Raw genomic sequence first — 22174 nt, 5'->3', positions numbered from 1 at the left:
AGAAAACGAACTGAGCATTGCTGGAGGGAAGGTGGGTGGGGGATGGGCTAAATGGGTGATGGGGATTAAGGAGGGCACTTGTGATGAGCACTGGGTGTTGTATGCAAGTGAAGAATCACTAAATTCTACACCTGAAACTAATATTACACTGTATTTTAACTAACGAGAATTTAAATAACTTAAAAAAAATAAATTACTTAATATACTCTATTCATATTTAGTCATTTAATAATAATTATGTGTCAAAACCAGTAACCTTTTTCTTAACATTGAAAAAAATCTTATACTTGTTTCTCTATTTTGAAAAGAAGAAATGCGATCTCCACAACAGCTTTTTCATCCAAACTGTTTAAATTTCAACACAATTCTTACCCCTGGGTGAGAAATGTCTCAAGCAATATTCTCTCACAGAATATGAAATTATAAACAACTTCTAAGGGGATGAAGGAAGAAATGAAATATGGAGGGGAAATATGACAATGACAAATATAATACCAGTAAGTAATTTAACCTTATTGTAAATCATTTCTCTTTCCCATCTTAAGAAAAATAAAAATAAAAAAAGATTTTTCTAAAGTCTCCTGAAAGATAGAGGAAGATATTGGCAAGATTCGTCTGTAAACATAGCACAGATATCCATTAAAAGTATTACCTCTGTGGTCCAATGACAAACACCCATTTCCACTAAAACTTGATGAAAGTTGATATGATGGAAGATTTCAAAATTAAATGACTACTATTATTTCTTCTATTTGCCAGCCAAAATAATGGTTCTTAAAATGGGGAAAAAAAACTATAGGGCTAAAAGTTAAGAAATGTATTAAATTAAACTAATTTTCATAGGAAGCTCTTTGGAAAATATTAAGACTGAACTTAAAACATCAAGAACATTTTTTAAAAAGGGCTCAGAATATCCCATATGGAATCTCACTTAATATTAAAAAAAAAAACTTCTTTGTATACTAGAAGATAATTATTTATTTATAATTCACAGATTTATTAAACATCAATTGATTACATTTTTGAAATGAAGGCAATTCCTTACATAGCCCCTTAAAGTATAAAACTTTGCAAAGGAGTTAAAATAACAGACCATGCAACACATCACACTATTTTCAAATCAGTATCAGACATCATGTATGTACTTCAGTAGATACCATGATTCTTCCATATTTATAAGAATAATTAACATGGGGCGCCTGGGTGGCGCAGTCGGTTAAGCGTCCGACTTCAGCCAGGTCACGATCTCGCGGTCCGTGAGTTCGAGCCCCGCGTCGGGCTCTGGGCTGATGGCTCAGAGCCTGGAGCCTGTTTCCCATTCTGTGTCTCCCTCTCTCTCTGGCCCTCCCCCGTTCATGCTCTGTCTCTCTCTCTGTCCCAAAAATAAATAAACGTTGAAAAAAAAAATTAAAAAAAAAAAAAGAATAATTAACAAAGTCAGGTATCACAATGTATATTTTTATAAGTACCATATTGTGGTAAACTAGTGCTAAAATGAAGAGTGACATTATACTGTTTCATAATGTAGATGGTTCTTCAGTGGTTAGTCCACATTTTAACTCTAAACCATAATTATAATGAATTAATGCTAATTGATTCATTGCCATTGATACCGAGACCTCATGTTGGTTGCACATTGGTGATTTTACAATTGCAATTGGTGAGTTTTCTCTGATTTATGCTTATTTACTTGAATGAGTAATCTAGGAAGTGTCACTTACTCAATTTCAAAGAACAGCCCAGAAATTGGGAAATAAGGACACCTCAGTAAATGTTGTATAGTCATCTTTGTAAAGAAAACTGGAAGAACTTCACAGTATTTTTTAGTATTCATTTATCAGAGATAACAAATTCATAATATATTTACCAATAATTTTTTGAAATTTAATTGATTTATGTCAAGTCTGCTCTTAACCAGAGGTTAATAAACTATGACCCATGGGATAAATCCACCTGGTTGCCTGTTTCTATAACAGTTTATTAGAACATAGCCATACCAATGAAGCCACACATATTTGTTCACAAAATGTCTATGTGGCTGCTTTTCCACTACATCAGCATAATTAAATAACTATAACGGAGACTGCAGGAACCAGAAAGCTGAAAGTATTTATTGTCTGGACTTTACATAAAAGTTTGCCTATTTCTGCCTTAGACTATCAAATTGCCATGCTTTGTCTTTGTCAAATGAAGCAACAAATTCAGAAAAAGTAAATCTTACTTACTAGCTATCTTCACCAGTTATCAGAATAGGACACTTTTTTCCCCCAAATAAACACAAACCTCCCAATGGATGTAACTCAGTGTATATCATAATAACCTGTAGAAATACTAGATAAGAAAAGGTATTAATTTTCTGTTAAAAGTAATGTGATGATATATGAGAAATGAGAAGTAGTATAACTAAACTACAATGTGTACCTTCCAGAAGACTATTACAGAAAAAGAAACAGAATCAGTTATTATTTTATAGTATATGTATAGTAAAACCAAACTAATTAGAATGGGCAATAACAAAATATGCAAATGAACAATAATGTATTATCTATAAACCTATTCTATTATTCTTCTTAAGTTGTAGAAAATGACAAGCATAATTACAAAATATGTATTCAAAACATGTAAACCACTAATTTTCCACTTGTAAAAGCCTGATTCAAAAAGCAATTTACTTTATGGTTTACTTAAGCTTTGCAACTACATTAAAATATGATAGTATATACACAACAGCTTGTTAACAAGATTATCATAACATTAAAATCATAATGTGGCACTTCAATTATGGATACTTAAAATTAAAGCTAATCCTCACAGTACCAATTTTTATCTCCTAAATAATTTTAGCTATTAGCTGCTCATTCAAAGTCTGTATCTAAAATGATAAGCATTCTAGAGTAAGACTTAGCTCTGCACTTTTCTTTCGTAGCAAAACAAAAGCTGTATCCCTTCCTTTCTAGTCTTTAATATACAATCTTAAACTACTAACGGGAAAATACAATTTTTTTTTTTATTTTTTAAGTTTATTTATTTATTTTGAGAGCAAGTGAGGGAGCACGAGTGTGGGAGAGACAAGAGAGAGGGAGAGAGAATTTCAAGCAGGCTTCTCGCTGACACAGAGCAGGGCTCAAACCCACAAACCATGAGATCATGACCCAAGCCAAAATAAAAAATCAGACGCTTAACTGACTGAGCCACCCAGGTGCCCCAAAATCTAATTATTTTTTATCATGGTTAAATTCTATTATGTATATTGCTGCTAATTTGTTGTTTTAAATATAAACATCCAATATACCAATGATTCATATTTTCTTTTCTAGTTTTATCATTCTAAAGTTACCGAATAGTCATAAAATGGTAATTATAATTTTATTTTCTTCTACAAATACTCCTTTTAAATAGTGTCTAGCACATAGTAGGCACCAAGTTGAATGAACACATGCTTAGATTAAGGTATAGGCTAACGCATTTTATACATATATAATTTAATTAACCTATGCCTGATTTCATTTGCTGCTGTTTTAAAAAAATTTATCATTAAAGATAATTCAGTGTGGTCACCAAATCCATATGTTAGGTGATCAAATGCAGGAACCTACTGTGGGCATAGTAGAATATGTACCTCTTTATAATAGAAATGACAAAGACAAGGTACTCTCCTCTGCATAGAAGAAAAGAGGATACTCTTATAATTTGCTGACTTGGGGGGTAATTTTTAGAGAGATACCTGCTGATCATTTTAGTGAAAGACAACTTGGAGAAATGTAATTATGAAGGATCAAGACATTTGATTAAAATGAAAAGTTAACACATTGCCTCTGAACCCAATATCACAGGTCAAACTTTTCATATAGTTAAAAAACAAACACAGATACACACACATACATGGGCATTTATGATTATAAAAATAATGTGTTTATTTTTGAAAACTTTGAAAGCAAAAAAAAGTTACAAATGTTAAATCATCTGTAATTGTTGATATCATTATATACCATACCCAAAAATTTTTAAAAATTGTATTTACTTTCCATACTATTTAATAATCTGATGATTTTACTAGAAGTATCTTGTTAATGCTTTCTCATTTTATCTTTTATTTTACTACAATGCAATTTCAATTTTTTTCATGCCTTACATTCATCTTTTAAATTACTCAAACTCACTATTCATAAATATTTAGGTTGCCTTCTTATCCCCTTTCCCTTTTTTTACTATTATAAAAAAAATTCATTGAACCTTCTTGTACATAAATCTTTGTAATCCTAATAGATATGTCTAAAAAGCATAGAGATCTCCAAATTCAAAATGCTGTCACACTGCAAGATTTCCTTGACTGGGATGGGAAGATTTAGACAGAAATAGAGATATAGAAAGTATACATTTACATATACAAACATACACATTTACACATATTTAATATATACATACACACAAAAACTTACCTACAAAAATGATTAAATAGAATAATACTATCTTACCTTCAAGTCTTATTCAGATAGACAAAACTACTCATAGAGACGATTTTTTATTCCAGTTCATGTAGAAGTACCACTTAAAGAAATAGTGTAGTTTAACCATTATGCTCAGCACAAGATGCAAATTAATATAATTAAAACATTAATATAACAATAAGCAGCTAAAACAATATCTAGGTACCAGGAGTAACATAACCCTTTGATCAGTTGGTAAACAGTCCCTTTTACCACTGGATATTAACAGAGAAGTGAAATTAAAGATGAACTTTCTAGACTAATACATCTAGAAGAGGAAAACTGGAAAAGACCTCTTTTAAATGTCTCTGAATCTCTTCTTAGACCTGAGTCTTTAATGAAAAATTTAGATTGTTATTTATATATATACCTTCTACCTATCAAAGTCTAATGATTCTAATGTAAAAACACAAACACATTAAAACAATATTAACCTTTTGACTTAAATAATACTTAGAATGTATTTATACCTCTTAAAACTATTTTCCAAGTTCATATAGTTATATTTTGTTTAACTCTGTATAAATGGCTGTGCTTATGGCACACCTATAATTACAATTACACACACCAGAAAAAAAGCCAGAAACATAAAGTGTGCAACTCAATATCACCATCTAGTGACAGAATTCCCAACACGTGATGAAGCCAAGCAAAAATGAAAAAGAAATTTCATGTTTGTCCTGGAAGTTCATCTCCATAACAATAATCTAAATATAACAGGTGTCACTGAATAGGTTTGGCTCTGCAAATAAAATACTAACCTCTAATTAGCAATGTTTGTATTCCAAATATGTAATTTATATTTTCACCATAGAAGTATAACCACCAATCTGACCAATCTATATTTTTGTGTATTGTCATTTTCTAAAACCTTCAGACCACATTGTTACTTTTTCTTCTTAATGAACTATATGTACCCATTTCTTTTTCACAATTTGACACTCCCTTTTCTCAAGTTATTCAATTCAAATACCTTCCAATTTCACATATCTATTCAACATGTCCCACTACTGCCTCTGGAACTGAAAGGGGGATAGAGAGACACAATGTTAAAAAGGTCCCACTTTTCCCCTTGATGTTTAGAATTTATTACAGGGTCTAAGACAGGTGCAAAATATGATAATACAGAAATCAAATCACTTTGGCATGATAAGAAGGTTGAATTGGCAGTGATAAGGAGAAAATATGATGAAAAGAAGTTGTGAATTTTACCTCTAAACTCACTATTATCATACTATAGACAGAGATTTAACCTAGAGATGCATTTTTCCTGTCTTTAAAATGTTTTTTTCTTATGTCATCATTTTTAGAAATCCTGTACAATATCTCCACATAGCCATAGAACTACAATGAGCTCTGTATAAGTGAGAGACAAGAAATATTCACTCTGGTATTTTACATTCTAAGGCTACACTATAGTTTTCCAGTCAATTCCATTATGTATGACATATGTAAATTCTTTGAAATAATCACTGAAACACCATTAAATGCAAATAACATATACAAACATTATAATACTTTGTATCATCCTTTTATTGTTTCATAAATTACAAAGCTTTCTCTCCTACATTATTGTTGTTCATCATATCAATCCTATTAAGTTTTTAATCCTATTTTACAAAAAAATAAGACAAAAAAAGATTAATTTACCTAAAATCACAGTTGGAGTCTAAAATCTGATTTTTACCACTTATCCTAGTATTCATATCATATTTTATTCTTTCCATTTTTCCATTTCTTACTTCATTATTTTTTGAATCATTCATGATGTGCTCCTATTATAGAAAATTTTGAACAGAAAATTATAAGCCTGAAAAAAGTATCTGTTCGCCTAGCACCTAAATATAATAGCTATTTTAGTATATTTTAATCTCATCTTCTTTCTCTGCATTCTTTATATTCAGTGGAGATAATGTTCTACATGCAATTTTGTTTCCTGGTATTTTTCAGTGAACATTTCAACACGAGGATTCTTGTGTCACTAAAAACACTGTGGTGAAGATCATTTTAGTATCCAGATAGGGTTAAAGATGCCACAATTCACCATTACATGTGTGTGTGTATATAACATTACATATGTTACATAAATATATGTTTTATAAATATATTTAAGTTTATATATCTATATAAAATCATATATATGTATATAAATATACATCAAATGCATTATATATATAATATTCATTTCCTTACTTGTTTCCTTAACAGTAGACGATCGAGTTCTATTCAGTTTGTTTACTGTTATATTCTAATAGTTTGAGAAACACATTGAGATTCCCCATAATTTCTAAGTCTTCTGAAATACATTTATTTCAGGAAGTTAAATTAATATGTAAAAGGTATGTTTGCTTTAAAGCTTTTCATACTTATTGGAGTGATCCTTTCTTTAAATGCAGCAGTCACTTCCACCCCTATTGAGCTCTGGGAGTGAGAAATGGCTGTCTTGCCATTCCATTGCTAACACTCAAAAATTTCCTTCCTGCTGAACTGCAGTAATATCAGTAATCAAGAAATTAATACATTTTTAAATGTAACTTAAATTTTGTTGGCCATTATAGTTGAATATTTTCAAAGATTTCTTAATCATACTTTGCCAATTATCCATTGAGCTCCTAATCTTTCTGAATCACTTAAACACACAGCAATGTAATACGCTGATGTTGTCTTTTAATTTCATGATTTCTTTCCACGAACAGAAGCTTTTTTAATGCAGGCAAAGCTTAGTGATTTCTTCTTCTACTCTTTAGCTTATCATCTCTTTCCCTGTACAAACCTCAAAATAAATAAATAAATAAATAAATAAATTAATTAATTAATTAATAAACAAACAAAAACTGTTGCTTCCCATAATGTAGTGGACATTGGCTATTTCACTTATTTCATTTAGTTCTTTGATATACATGAAACATCCTTCAGCACCTGTGTACATATAAAGTGATTTTTTTTCCAAATAACTAAATGGCTGCCTCTTATACCACTTATTGTGTGACTCAACATGTCCTGGATGATTTGGGGTACCTTATAATATAATAAATTCATAGGATTGTCATAGGATCTACTATCAATACAACCACTAATTAGTTATGGGTAATACATAGAAATGCTAATAAATTTCCATTTTTATCTTAAATCTGACCACATTACTAAATTATTTTATTAATTCCTAGCGTGGTTTTGCTGTTAATTCTCTTGAGCTTTTTACATATAAGTCATGCCTTTAGACAGTAATAGTCATTTACCTCCTCCATATCAAGTCATATTTGTTCATTTTGGTGTTACATCCATTACTGTTATGAAACTAACTTTTACTCTTCATTTTTTGAGAGAGCAGCATGTGATGTATATGTGATGTGTGAACCTGGTTTAGCTTTACCCTAGCCACTCCATTTGATGAAAATTCCATTCGTGAGAGACAGACAAATGTCACGTTAGCAACTCAAACATATACCTGTAGGGTGATGCTGCCCAAAGAATAGCCTGTAACTACATACAACCATTTACATTTAGATTAATGAAAGTTAAATACAATTAAATATTCAGCTCTTCAGTTACAAGAGCCATAATTCAGGTGCTTAGTATCCACATGTGGCCACTGGCAATCATACTAAACAACACAAACATAGAACATTTCTACTAGAGAGTTTTACTGCAGTTCACAGAAAGTTCTACTGGGCAGCACTTCTCTAGATATCTCCAGGAGCCACAGAACACTGGCCAGGAATGCCGCCCACCCTTCTCTTCTCAGGCACACCACTTTACAGTTCCAACTTACTCTGCTGGAGAAAGTTATTTATAATTTTTAAATCTCAAAATATGTTTCTTTGTGACACACATTTTCCTAAGCCCAATATTTTTTCTTAGGCATCTGGTTAGACTCTCCTCCTTTCTGATTTGATGCACTATTCTTAGAAATCACATCCTTTCCAATGGCTACAAGTATCAAAATACTTAACAAGTCCAAATGTGCACATCAACCCCCAGTATTTTCCTGAGTTGTAGAATTATATTTTCCTTCTGCTTATTGCAAATTTATACGAGTTTGCCACAGCTATCTCAAATTAATCTGAAAACGAAAATACTCTTCCTTAACCCTTTTTTTCTCTCCCTATCCCAATTAATATATATCCAAATATTCAAAATAAAAACATTTGACTTAACTTTAATAAACCTCCTTATTACTTTTATCTTTACCAACAATTCAACAGATAATTATTGAGTACCTACTATATGATAATACTATGGTAAGACTAAGAATACACAAGAAGGCAAAAGAGAAATCCTAGTTTCATGGAAGTTACTATCTAGTAGGACACACAAATAAATTATAATTTATTCAAAAAGGATAAGAATAATTTAAAACAGAGCAGCACAGATTAAATCAAGGTTATGATTTATTGAGGCTAAGCCACAAAGTCTTATCAGATCTACATTTTAAATACTTTCATATTTCCCAAACACACTCCCCTCTGTTGGGCCTTTATCTTAGTGATGTCACTGATTTCTCTAGCTCTCTCATCCCCTCAACTGCCCCTCTATTTTCTGCCAAAACAAAATTTTAAATCTTTTTTTCCCCTTTCTCGGTATTAGCTAAAACCTGATCAAATACCTGATTTACTTAGCCTGTACATCCCAGATTAGTTCGTAGCTCCTTGTGTTTTTAACATAGCTGGCTACAGGTCCTCACATCTGGGGTAGGAAGGATGTATGGGAGGAGTCTAAAATGATTTATGAGCTGGGAACACATGACAAAAGAATGTGTTCAAGACTACATGGCAAAGACCAGCCATGAAGAGGGATTGGATGAGATGACAGAGAATTGAGCAAGGACAGAATCCTCTTTCCTATTCTAAGAACTTTAATAAACCAAGTTGGAGGTATATCCAACTTGGTGACAGCACCCAAACACAGCACTCACAAAATGTCAATCTTCAGATTCCATCCATTTCTGCTCCAGCTTCTCCAGGCTAGACACGCTCAGAATGAGAGCACCACTGCGGGTGTCCAGGGTCACCTGAGGACTGCTGTGGAGGTTAAGCCACTGAGAGAAAAGAATGTTCCCACAGCTGAGCTAGGCCATGTCCAAGGACCAAGAGAAAAGCTACCATGGAATACTGCATCTATCCCTATATTGTATCTTCTTCCCCTCTAACAATTCTACAAAATTCTAATTTTTACATTTAATCCTATCACCCCTTCCTTAAAAATAATGACTTCCTGAAATAATTTACACTCTTTATCATGGCAAGCTAGACTCTATCTAACTAGCCTCCAGAATATGGTAACAAACACATTTCCAGCCAGCCTCTTAAGGCCAGTCCCTATGGTCACCAAAGTTTTCAGCAAATTATTCATACCTGTCTCCCACTGCCCCTTCTCACACTCTGAGATTCTGAAATGCTTACATCATCCTTGCCAACTTCATACTGCTTCATTTCCACCCAAGGATTCTTGACGTGGAAGGAGAGATGTTACTGACTCAAAAATTCTGTCTATGTGAGTTTTGTGGGAAAACATATTCAAAAAAAGCTTGAAAAAATTTGCTTTACATCAGACTACTTACTGTTCCTGAAATACATCTTGCACCTCCATGACTTTGCTCAATTCTATTCCCTCTACCTGCAAAACTGGCCCTCTTTCAAGGCCTAAATCAAATATCTTACCCTCCCATAGTTTCTTTTGATCGAGACACCCTTCATGTAAGGCAAACATTGATCACAGATTAAAGAACAATTAATTTTTGCCCCTCCATGTTTCTCCTCTTATTCTTAGTAACATAGCATCACAACTTTTTTCCCATGCTTCTATAATCTCACATATAAAAGAATGAGCTACTGCTACATTTCCTAAAGGCAAAAAACAACAGCAAACACAAAAGTGGTGGGCCCACAGTGTACTAAATTGCTGAATGCTTTGGTTACTAAATTATTTAATTGTGTTTAGTGAATCCAAACATTATGAATACGTGTGTGCGTGTGCATGTGTAAAATATGCAGCTTATGTAAACAAAGTACATTAAACAGCCATATAATTAAAAGCTGATTTAAATTATCTAGAATACTGCTTTATCTGATAGCATGAGTGATTGAGAGGTTATTCTAACCAGGTAATACTTGTTTTTCTTATTAGTTCATCTCTACTTTTTTAAAAGCAGAATATCCTAGTATTTTCTAAAAAGTAAGTATTACAAAATTTGGCAGAATAATCTCTTCATACACAGTTCTCCCATAATTCAGTTTGATTTTCCTTGATGACAAATTTTCTATACTAATTACATGTCCTTTCCTTGTTCATTATATTTCCCTCAGTCACATCCATTTTCATTCACATTGCCCCTTTGTAATTCTTTCTATGTTTTAGGCCTTCAGTTCTTTTATTCAAAGCTTCAGAGCTGGCATTCTCTTTGTCTTCCTGTGTGTCTATGTGTTTACTTCAAACTGAGTAGATATAAAAATACAGAGAATAACTGTAGCTTTCTAAATACATATTGGTGTACACACTTAATATATTCAAATTTATTATCATTAGCATGTGCAAAAACAATGCCTTCAACTTATAAATGTGGTAGTTTTAGACACAAGATAAAGACTATAATGAAAATAGGAGTTCATTCATAATTTCTGCATTGGCTTTTTCCACAATATGTTTTATACCTTCTTTTTAATTTATTACTATTTTTCAAAAACTAACTTTCTGTGAATGTCTGATTGCATTTTATAGGTGCAAATTCTCTATTGTATATTCAGTTCTATTTTCCCTCTTTTTTTTTATTAGTGAAGACATTAACAATAAAATAGGCTCACTTGCTCCAGCTGGTAATTTCTCAGTACTAGTAATATATTATTCCTCTTTTTGTGACATCATAATCATCTATACAGAAGTACCATGTATCTTTGTGTAGAAGCTACTGTTTCCATTAAATTTAATTACCTCCCCCTGTGGTTTTAAATAGAAGTGGCTTCAAAATGAGGGCAGCTTCTATTAAATTTAATTACTTTCCCCTGCTGCTTGCATGGTAAAAGGAAGGTTACTAAATGAGAGCAGCTTCTAAACTAAAGTATATGGTAACTGTGTGCTAGCAATAACAAAATTGTACCCACGTTCCCTTCTAGAAAGCCTCATAGGTTTATCTTTTCTCTTATTTTAAATTATTTTTAGCCTTATGATCCTGAAAAAAAAAATGAGAACTGCATTTTAAAAATCAATTGTAGTTTCATAGGCTAAATAAAGGTAAATATACTACTTCTGTACGAATATATTGGAAATTATCCAACTCAAATGGGGAGATGAAGCTCAGAACTTTTAAAATTAATTTCATTTATTGTTTTCTAGCCCTAAGGATGATGAGTTTTATGCCTTACACATTCTTAATGTCTACTAAAATACGGATTTAAAGACTGATTCTTAAAAGTTATTAAAAAGGTATCAAGTCTGGCGGAGATTTCAGAGAAATATTTAGAAACAGAAATGTCAAAAGTGAAAAAAGCAAAAAAAAAAACAAAAAACAAAAACAAAAATCAGGCTCATTATAGACTACTGTATTTGAAAAAAAGTGAATCTATATGCTTTAAAATAGTGTGTAAATCAGTTTAAAAATACTATGATATAATCCTATAAAATCTAATAGAATATGAAATTTTAAGTACCTCTTTTTAAATTAAATATTAATTAGGAGAAAATACTACTCAGTTTAACCACCATTGTTCTGTTTATTTTTTATATTCAGGCAGAATTTAGATGAACAATATTTCCATTCAATCACACAGTTTAGTATAAATATAAAACAAGACACCCCTTAAGCATTTTAAGTAACAAATTAAACATTTACATTTTTTACTGTGCACTGAGGCTTAACATTTATGCAGCTTCAAAACCAAAGTACAGCCTCAAGGGAAGTCTCTCCACTGACAAATTAATACCTTAGAGAACAGAGCTGAATGGTGGCAATGAACTCATTTGTTCCCCCAATAATGAAGAATGACTTTTTCTTTACCACATCTGTGACTGTTGCTATGGTGACCCAGACTTACCTCATTGCTTCTCGGAGAGCTCCTCGCTCACCAAGAGTCGTGTGCTTGATGTCATCAAAATTATTCTCCAGCTTCTCGCATTTCTGCAACATTTTTAAAAATGTATTAATCCTCCAACATCCTGAGATAAAATTGTATCTATGCAATTATGTAAAAATATAATTGATTATATTGATTATGGACTCATGAAAAATATGCACACAACTTTAATTGGGTAGGATTCATTAAAATTGACAGTGTGAATTCAACAGTAACAAAATAAAAATGTCATGATACAGCTATCACAGAAGTCTTTTTACCAATTTTTCAAAATGGAGTAAACAGACTAAATCAATTTTATATAAACATAGCACAACTTTTAGAGCTTTGAGGTTTGAAAATTACTTCACTAAAATAATCTCAAATATATCAAAACCAATTTGAATTCAAAAGAGAAAGTCAATAAAAGTAAGTTTGAAATTATAATAAACTGTATAGGATAAATATCTAGTTCTAAAAATATTAACAATTACTTACATGGAAAGATACAGCCCAGCATAAGATAATTATACAACTTCCAACATTTTGGAAACAAAATTTTAGAATAAGATCTTTAAATAACAATTGTGTATATATTTATAAATAGATGTATACATATAGATATGTTTAAAATAAATAAGTCCAATTCTTAAAATTAAGTGACATTATATCATGTTCTTAGCATTACTGAATTGCTTTTTCTAAGTTTTTATTTTTTTAATTATAATTCTGAATATATTTTTAAATGTAAAATTAACTTAATCTTACATGAGACTAATAAGTTTTGAGAAGATTTATGCAGAACAGAATTAAATTTTTGACTAAAAACATATCCATGAATCTTTTGGCATATCAGATTTTATATATAAGTTAGGTAATAAAATAATTAGATTTAGCATTTTAGTTAATCTAACAAACGAAAACTAAATAACAATGTGTTCTTTCCATTTTAAATTATACATACATATACTATTTTTACCTTGATTTAAGTCAGCAAAATTAGGGCAAAGATCGTTTTAACAGATAGTTATATGCTTTTATAGTGAAAATCTTGAAAATTATGTATACATATGTACTGTGTATATATATACACACAATACATATACATATATACCTAATACATATCCATATATACTGTATATACTATACATATACATATATATATATTTTATATATATATAAACATATACATATATATATATTTATATATATATATATACTATTTCTACCTTGATTTTTTTTAAGTCAGCAAAATTAGGGCAAAGATCCTTTTAACAGATAGTTAGTTATATGTTTTTATAGTGAAAATTTTGAAAATTATGAAATATATCTAAAACAATTTGAATTCTGAATAACAGTCCTTTTTTGGATATATAAATTGCAAATATCATCTCCTGCTCTATGTCTTGTCTCTTCATTTTTTAGTAGTGTCTTTTCATGAAGAAAATTTCTTATTTGTAATGAGGCTCAATTTATTATTTTTTATGGTTAATAGTTATTGCCTTTTGTGTCCTCTTTCAGAAATCTTTGGCTTCCTCAAGGTTATGAATATATATTCCTATATTTTTTCAGTAAACTTTATTATTCTGCATTGTACATTTAGATGTTCAATCTTTTGGGATTGACATTTGCATAAGATGTGAGATAGGAAATCACATGATATAAGTAATTAATTAAATCAATAGTAATTATTGAAAGGACCATCATTTCCCCACTATAGTTAATCTTTTCCATAAAGTAAATCACAGTATATATTTGGTCTGTTTCTGGAGTCCATTATGACCCACTACTCAATTTCCTATACTTGTGCCAGTTTCACATTATTTTAATTACTTACACCTATAATAAATAAAAAACTCCAGAGATTAATATAAAAAGGACAAAAAGCTCAATGAAAATAAGCAAAAAACTTATACAAACACTGTATAAAAGAGAATATCCAAAACTGCTAATTAAAAAAACAATATGCTGAATATTAGTACTCGTGAGAAAGATGCAAATACCATTACACACTGTGAAAATGCCTACAACGTAGATTATATAGAGCACTTTTTCAGTATAAAAAGCAACTGAAGCACTGCTGATGGAACTAAATTGTTACAATCACTTTGTAAAGCTTTTTGAAGTACTTCCATAAGCTGAAATCATGCCTAAGAATACACCCAGAACAAATTTATAATAGGTTCGCCTAAATCCATGTACAAAAATGTTAATAGCACCATTATTCAAGATAGCCCAAAACCAGAAACAAGTCAAATGTCCATCAAGGTAGAATACATAAATAGGCCATTATATACAATGGAAAACTACACAGCAATAAGAATGAACAAACTACATGGGGCACGTGGGTGACTTGGTCAGTTAAACCTCTGATTTAGGCTCAAGTCATGATCTCAGAGTTCTTAAGTTTAAGCTGCACGTTGGGCTCTGTGCTGAGAGCTCAGAGCCTGGAGCCTGCTTCAGATTCTATGTCTCCCTCTCTCTCTTCCTCTCTCCCCCTCTCAAAAATAAATAAAGGTTTTAAATTTTTTTTAAAAAAGAATGAACTATAGCTACATGCAGTGACATGGATACATTTCATAGATACAATATTGAGCAAAGATGTGACACACAAAAGAACAAATAGCAAAATTATTTCACTTATGTAAAGTTCAAAAATAATTAACCTACAGGTGTCTGGGTGGCTCAGTCAGTTAAGCATCTGATTTTGGCTCAGGTCATGATCTTGTGGATTGTGAGTTCAAGCCCCACATTGGGCTCTGTGCTGATAGGCTGGAGCCTGGAGCCTGCTTCAGATTCTGTGTCTCCCTCTCTGCCCCTCCCCCATTCATGCTCTGTCTCTCAAAAATAAACAAAATTTTAAAGAAATTTAAAAATTAAAAAATAGGCAAAGCTACAGTGAATAATCCAAAAATGAAAAAAAGAAAACCATCCATTTACATAGCAAAAAATAAAAATATTCCTGAATAAATTTAACAAAAGTAGCATATGATTTGTGCACTGGAAAGCACACCTGAAGATAAAAATTAAAAAAGACAAAAATAAATAGAATCCCATGTTCATGGATTAGAAGACTTAATAGTGTTAAGATGGTATTACTCCCTAAGTTGATCTAAAGATTCTATGCAATTCCTGTCAAAATCCCAGCTGACATTTTTTTTCGCCGATTTTGACAAGCTGATTTTCAAATTCATACGATAACAAAAGGGACAAGGGTAGTCAAAACATTCTTAAAAACAGAAGTGAAAAATTGAAGGACGCATACTTCCTGATTTCAAAACTGAGACTAAAAGTAAAGTAATCAAGACACTGTGGTACTGGTGTAAGAACAGAAACACAGAGCAACATACATCCACAAAAATATTTGTATACAAATGTTCATAGCAACATTATTCGTAACATACAAAAAGCAGAAAAAATTCAAGTCAAAAAGTCAATAAAATCATAAATGTAGCATATTGATACAACAGAATATTATTTGGCCGTAAAGAGAGAAGTTCTGATACATGCTACAATATAAATGAATCTTAAAAAAATTATGCTAAGTGAAAAAGCCAAATAGAAAAGGCCATGTTGTATATGCAATTCCATTTTTATAAAATGTCCAGTACAGCAAATCCACAGAGACAGTAAGGAGATCAGAGGTTGCCAAAGACTGGAAAGAGTGGGGGAATGAGTGATGATGGTAATGGGGTTTCTTCTGGGGGAGATGGAAGTGTTCCGAAAGAGTGGTGATACATGCACAACTCTGTGAATATACTAAAAACTACTGAATTATACACTTCAAAAACAGTAAACTTTATGGCCTGTGAATATTATCTCAATAAAGCTCTTATTTTAAAAACATGTAAAACTAATCAAGATGTTAGAAGCTGGTGTATAGTACTACAGGAGACAAAAGAGGGTCTTCTAGGGAACTGTTTAATTCATTTTGTGAAAATTATGGAATTGCATATTTAAGATCTATTTTTCCATTGTATAATTATAGTGCAATAAAAGTTTTTAGTAGAGAGTCTGAATTCTGGTTAAGAAATCATAATGCCTCTGTGTGTGTGTGTGTGTGTGTGTGTGTGTGTGTGTGTGTGTGTTTGTCTCTCTCTCTCTCTCAAAATAAATTAATTAATTAAAAAAAAAAAGGGAGGGTGCTTGGATGGCTCAGTCGTTAAGTACCCCGACTCTTGATTTTGGCTTAGGTCATGATCTTATTTGTGAGATCGAGCCCTGTGTCAGGCTCTATGCTGATATTAAGGAGTCTGTCTGGGATTCTCTTTCTCCCTCTCCCTGCCCCTCCCTTGCTCGCACTTTCTCTGTTTCAAAATAAACAAACCTTTAAAAATAAAACTTTAAAAATGATAAAGAAAACAAATCATAATGCAATCACATAACACTACAGTTAAAATTTAAAAAGGCATATACAAAAGTTCAAAGTATCTACCAGTAAATATTAGCTACCAACTAATAATCATGAAATAACATTTTATAATTTATTAAAATTCTGTATGAAAAAGCCAATCCTGTAATGAAGTCTAACATCCTTATTGAAATGAAATAGTAACTCAGATTATAATAAAATGTTGAAGAAAATAAAATTCAAAAAAATGTTAAATAAATGTTCTTTTATGTTACAGTTTTCAGTATTTTCCAAAGTTTGTTATGGGTTTATATTTCTTTTGACTTAAAAATAATTAATTAAAAAAGACACTTTTAAAGTTTTGGAAATATTTTTATATTTTATTTTGAATATGCTGGGGTTTTTTAATGTTTGTTTGTTTACTTATTTATTTATTTTAGAACAGATCATGAGCAGAGAGAGGGGCAAGAGAGAGAGAATCCCAAGCAGGCTCCCGCCCTGTCAGCACAAAGCCAGATGCAGGGCTCAAACCCACCCATGAGTTTATAACCTGAGTCAAAATTGAGTCAGTCACTTAATCAACTGAGCCACCCAGGCACCCCAAATATGCCATTTTCTTAATAGAATACAATAAAATAAGTGCTAGGAATAAAAGAAATTTAAATAGAAAACAGGATTTTTTCAATACTTCTTAAATTTTTCTATTACTTATGACTGAATTAAGATTTTTCCTCCTAAAATTGTTTGCCAGTAAGCTCATGAAACTTTTCACATTTCAAATTATCCAGAAAATTTCCAATCATCTTTATTTTTTTTATTTAAATTTTATTTTTTTTAATTTACATCCAAATTAGCATATAGTGCAACAATGATTTCAGGAGTAGATTCCTTAATACCCCTTACCCATTTAGCCCATCCCCCCTCCCAGAATCCCTCCAGTAACCCTCTGTTTGTTCTCCATATTTAAGAATCTCTTATGTTTTGTCCCCCTCCCTGTTTTTATATTATTTTTGCTTCCCTTCCCTTGTGTTCATCTGTCTGTGTCTTAAATTCCTCATGTGAGTGAAGTCATATGATATTTGTCTTTCTCTAATCTTGCTTAGCATAATACTCTCTAGTTCCATCCTTGTAGTTGTAAATGGCAAGATTTCATTCTTTTGATTGTGGAGTAATACTCCATTGTATATAGATACCACATCTTCTTTATCCATTCATCTATTGATGGACATTTGGGCTCTTTCCATACTTTGGCTATTGTTGATAGTGCTGCTATAAACATTGGGGGTGCATGTGTCTCTTCAAAACACCATACCTGTATCCCTTGGATAAACACCTAGTAGTGCCACTGTGGAAAGAATATCCAATGGAATAAAGGCAGTCTCTTCGGAAAGTGGTGCTGGGAAAACTGGACAGTTTTCTTTACTTTTGCATACCCAAGGAGAAGTATAACAATGTACACAAAGTAATAAAAAAATAAAGCCATGTGGTAAATTCAATTATATCCATTTGCTACATTCAACCTATAACAGCTTAATGTTAACAACTGCTACTCAAATAATGCCTTTTGGGGCAAATGAATACCTAAAAAGATCCAAACAAAACTACTAGGTATATGATCTTTGGAGTATACCATTTTTAACCTTAATATAATTAAACTTAATAATATGTGACTAGTATCTATCCATAATTCTAAACACATCTCACAATACAATTTTTAAAATTGGATAATATTCCCATGCATCCATGTGCTACTATTTATTTAGGCAATTTCTTTTTGGTTTGCTAATGATATTATTAAGCATAGTATAGAAATGGATGGTTGAAAATTAATTAAAAGCTTAAAAATTATTTTAAAAAGAAAAATAAATGTTCATTTATAGAGATTATTCTGATGTATCTCAAATTGTTTTCACCTAAAATGCATTCAAAGTATGCGACTACCGTATTCTATGGTAAAATCACTACTCAAATTCAAGGTTTCTGATTCTAATTTCATTCATTTTTTCCCCCATGTTAACCATTAATAGAAAACAATGTATATTTTCTCTTTGGCCATATAATTTTACTTACTTTCCTCTGCAACTAGATTTGCTATCAACCCAACTCCATCAATATAGATGAATATAGATGAATATAGATGAATCACTACTAAGAGTTATGTTTAAATCTTAAAATGGAAGAAAGTTTCGTAAACTTTTTCTTTCAAACTTTACTTGATTCTTGATATGAAAAATAGCACTCATCTTTTAATTCGATGCTTCTCCACAGATGGTTTATAAATCAGATGTGGGAATAGATATTTCTATTTAATTGCTATGGGCATATTTGTGAAATCTCTAATTTTAAATATATACACATATACATATATACACATACATATATACATGTTTTTGCTAAATGGAGTCATTTCATAGAAATAAATCTGTCCCTTGACAGGATAATTTTGTTTTTTTATGGGTGAAAATCTTCAAAACTTTGCATTTACTGACAGGGATTAACAAAATCAAACACTACATCTGAATCTCTTTATTTAACAACAAATGTTTTGAATAGGGTACTATCTTTAAGGCCCACAATGCTATAGGAAATGTGAGATTTAATTGTTAAAATCCATGAAAGAGCCTGATAATTGCACTACTGTAATTAAGACAGAATTTTAAGATCTCAGTTTAGCCATTTAAAGTCACTCCCTAGACTAGAACAATAATGCTCATGGCAAAAGAAAGTCACAGATAACAAATATTTAAGGCAGCCTGTACAACAGTGTGATAGTAGCTTAGACTCAAAAGCAAACACAAAAGCCTCTTGTTATCCCAATATCCATGTCTGAAGTACCTTGGGAACAGGTGTATAATACAATACAATTTAAAAAAAAATAGCTTCTTACTATTTCTTATGATTTATAAATCCCTCCCCAAAAAAGTTAATCTGATCAATTTTTGGAAAAGGTTATTTTACAGTAGAATCCATGTGTAGACAGCCTTCTAAAAACAGAATTCTTATGGAAAGTTTTCTTTTTCAAGTTTATATTTTTAAAAATATGTGTTTTCAAAATCTCCCCACAGGTCCAGATATTACAACAAATGCATTGCCTCCTTTTCTATTTATTTTTGAGAGACAAAGAGACAGAGCAAGGGAAGGGCAGAGAGAGAGGGGGACACGGAATCCAAGGCAGGCTTCAGGCTCCCAGCTATCAGCACAGAGACCTACACGGGCTTGAACTGACGAACTGTGAGGTCATGACCTGAGCCGAAGTTGGACACTCAACCGATTGAGCCACCCAGGTGCCCCCTCTCATTGAAATTTTAAACTTTATCTTGGACTCCACAGTTGCAGAAGAACAAGTTCATGAAAGACATTAAAAAAGAAACAAAATTACTGGATTTTGAATTCTTAAGCGTTCATCCCTAGCATAAGCCATAGAGTTGAAAGACCACTTGACTAGTTTTTCTGCCACGGGAATAGGAGATGAAAACATTCTCATGAAAGCCAAAGAAAGAGGAAAATTGGATACAGAAGCCTGAAGTAGCCCCACTAAGCTCACTGTGGCTCCAGGAATTGAGGACAGGTTCTCAGCATTAGTCAAGAGAGAGTGCTCCAGAGCACTTATAGTTATTTCCTCATTTTAATGATAAGAAGACTTTAGTAGTGATTTTATCTGGAAGTGGTTAAAATTACATATTGGAATGGGAACTCAAAATGAATATTAGGTTGACTAAAAAAAATAATACTCTGTTTCTCACTTCCTGGGTCTGCACAAAGCTTATTGTGCCCAACAGAATAATAAAGAAAAAAAGTAAAACTCTGCAAGCATTTAAATAGTCTGTTACCTTCACCAAAAATACTTCCATGTCCTGAAATGGAAATCAAATCCAATATTTTTTTTTCAAAAACAGTACTTCAAAGAAGAGATATGAGTTTAATTATAATTCAGACAAATGTTATTCTTTTACCATAATGAGAGAAACATCTCCAGCAGCTAGTACACTTGTCTGCTCATCCTATCCATAAATAAAATTAAGCCATCAGATCCACTGGGTGAGAGGCAAACAGACTTACTGTTATATCCACCATTAAGAACATGTCCATAGCATTAGGGACAACTATAAATAAAGTATAGCCAGTGTCCTATCAAAATCTGTTCTTGGGGCACCTGGGTGGCTCAGTTGGTTAAGCATCCAACTTCGGCTCAGGTTGTGATTTCAGGGTTGGTGGCTTGAGACCCTCGTCAGGTTCTGTGCAGACAGCTCAGAGTCTGGAGCCTGTTTCAGATTCTGTGTCTCCCTCTCTCTCTGCCCCTCCCCCACTCATGCTCTGTTTCTCTGTCTCAAAAATAAACATTAAAAAAATAAAATCTATTCTTGTCCTAGTTCACATGAGTAGAATCTCAGAAAAATTATAAACGTATTTTTATGTAACCAAATGTCTTACTCTGTTGTTCATTCTTGGGAATTCTATATTGTAGTGTAGGACTATCCCAGAAGACAATTTCAAGTATAAGTAAAACATAGGGAACTTAATTTCCAGGGTACAAAAAACTTCCAAATAATTCTAAAAAACTACCTTGTCCATGGTGATGACTTACATTTCCTTCTTTTCACGTGCCTAATAATTTCCTTTGATCAAGGTTATTTCATGAGAAATCTGCAAGCATCACAGCAGAAGCAAGGTGGTGCAAGTATTTGTAGGAAGGAGAAAAGGGACAGCAAAGGGTGAATAAAAGGGAAAAGGGGACACAGAGAGAATGAATAAACAAACCACTACTCAGATTAGCAAACACAAGAACAAGAAAAATCGGTGATTAGTAATGAAACACTGGAACAAGAGGCAGGCTATGAGCCTACAACTATGGAACAAGCAAGTGGGAACACACAGGAAAAATGGAAGGACAGGAAAGGCAGTGGATTCAGTGCTGACCAAATATGTTATTTACTATAGCAGGCAAAGGTTATCCTTACTTAATTAGTAGGAAACTGGAAATTCAAATTAGCAACCATGGGAAACTTTTTGGCATATAAAGATGAATTACAGTAAACTAGCAAACCTTGAGGACCTTCTCTGTGTTAGACACTTTTCTAGAAGCTTTGCCCATTTAGTCTTCACAATAACAAAGATATCTATACTTTACAAATGAGGAAACAGGCATAGAGAAATTAAGATAACTCGTTCAAATCATACAGTCAGGAAGGGATTCTGAGATTCGAACCCAAGTAGTCTGTCCTCAGAGCCAGACTCAAACCCCTTAGAGACTGCTTCAAAAAAGTAAGCTGAATAAAGTGAATATAAGAAAT

At 32.0% G+C, this 22174-nt stretch overlaps 1 protein-coding gene across 1 annotated transcript in view; it reads right to left on the bottom strand.

Moving 5' to 3' along the window:
* The window catches only part of DPYD (dihydropyrimidine dehydrogenase), an 862187-nt gene that overhangs the window by 731592 nt on the left and 108421 nt on the right, over positions 1 to 22174 (bottom strand). The window contains exon 3 of the mRNA XM_047084253.1: positions 12515 to 12597. Coding sequence (XP_046940209.1) covers positions 12515 to 12597 — 83 coding nt within the window. The remainder of the gene's footprint in view (positions 1 to 12514; positions 12598 to 22174) is intronic.

This window comes from Lynx rufus, unplaced genomic scaffold (genome assembly GCF_022079265.1).
Source record: "Lynx rufus isolate CCGP_SWC_20201006 ecotype Redwood Valley unplaced genomic scaffold, mLynRuf1.p SCAF_2, whole genome shotgun sequence".
NCBI classification, from domain to species: Eukaryota; Metazoa; Chordata; class Mammalia; order Carnivora; family Felidae; genus Lynx; species Lynx rufus.
This window is presented reverse-complemented; position numbering and strand designations above follow the sequence as displayed.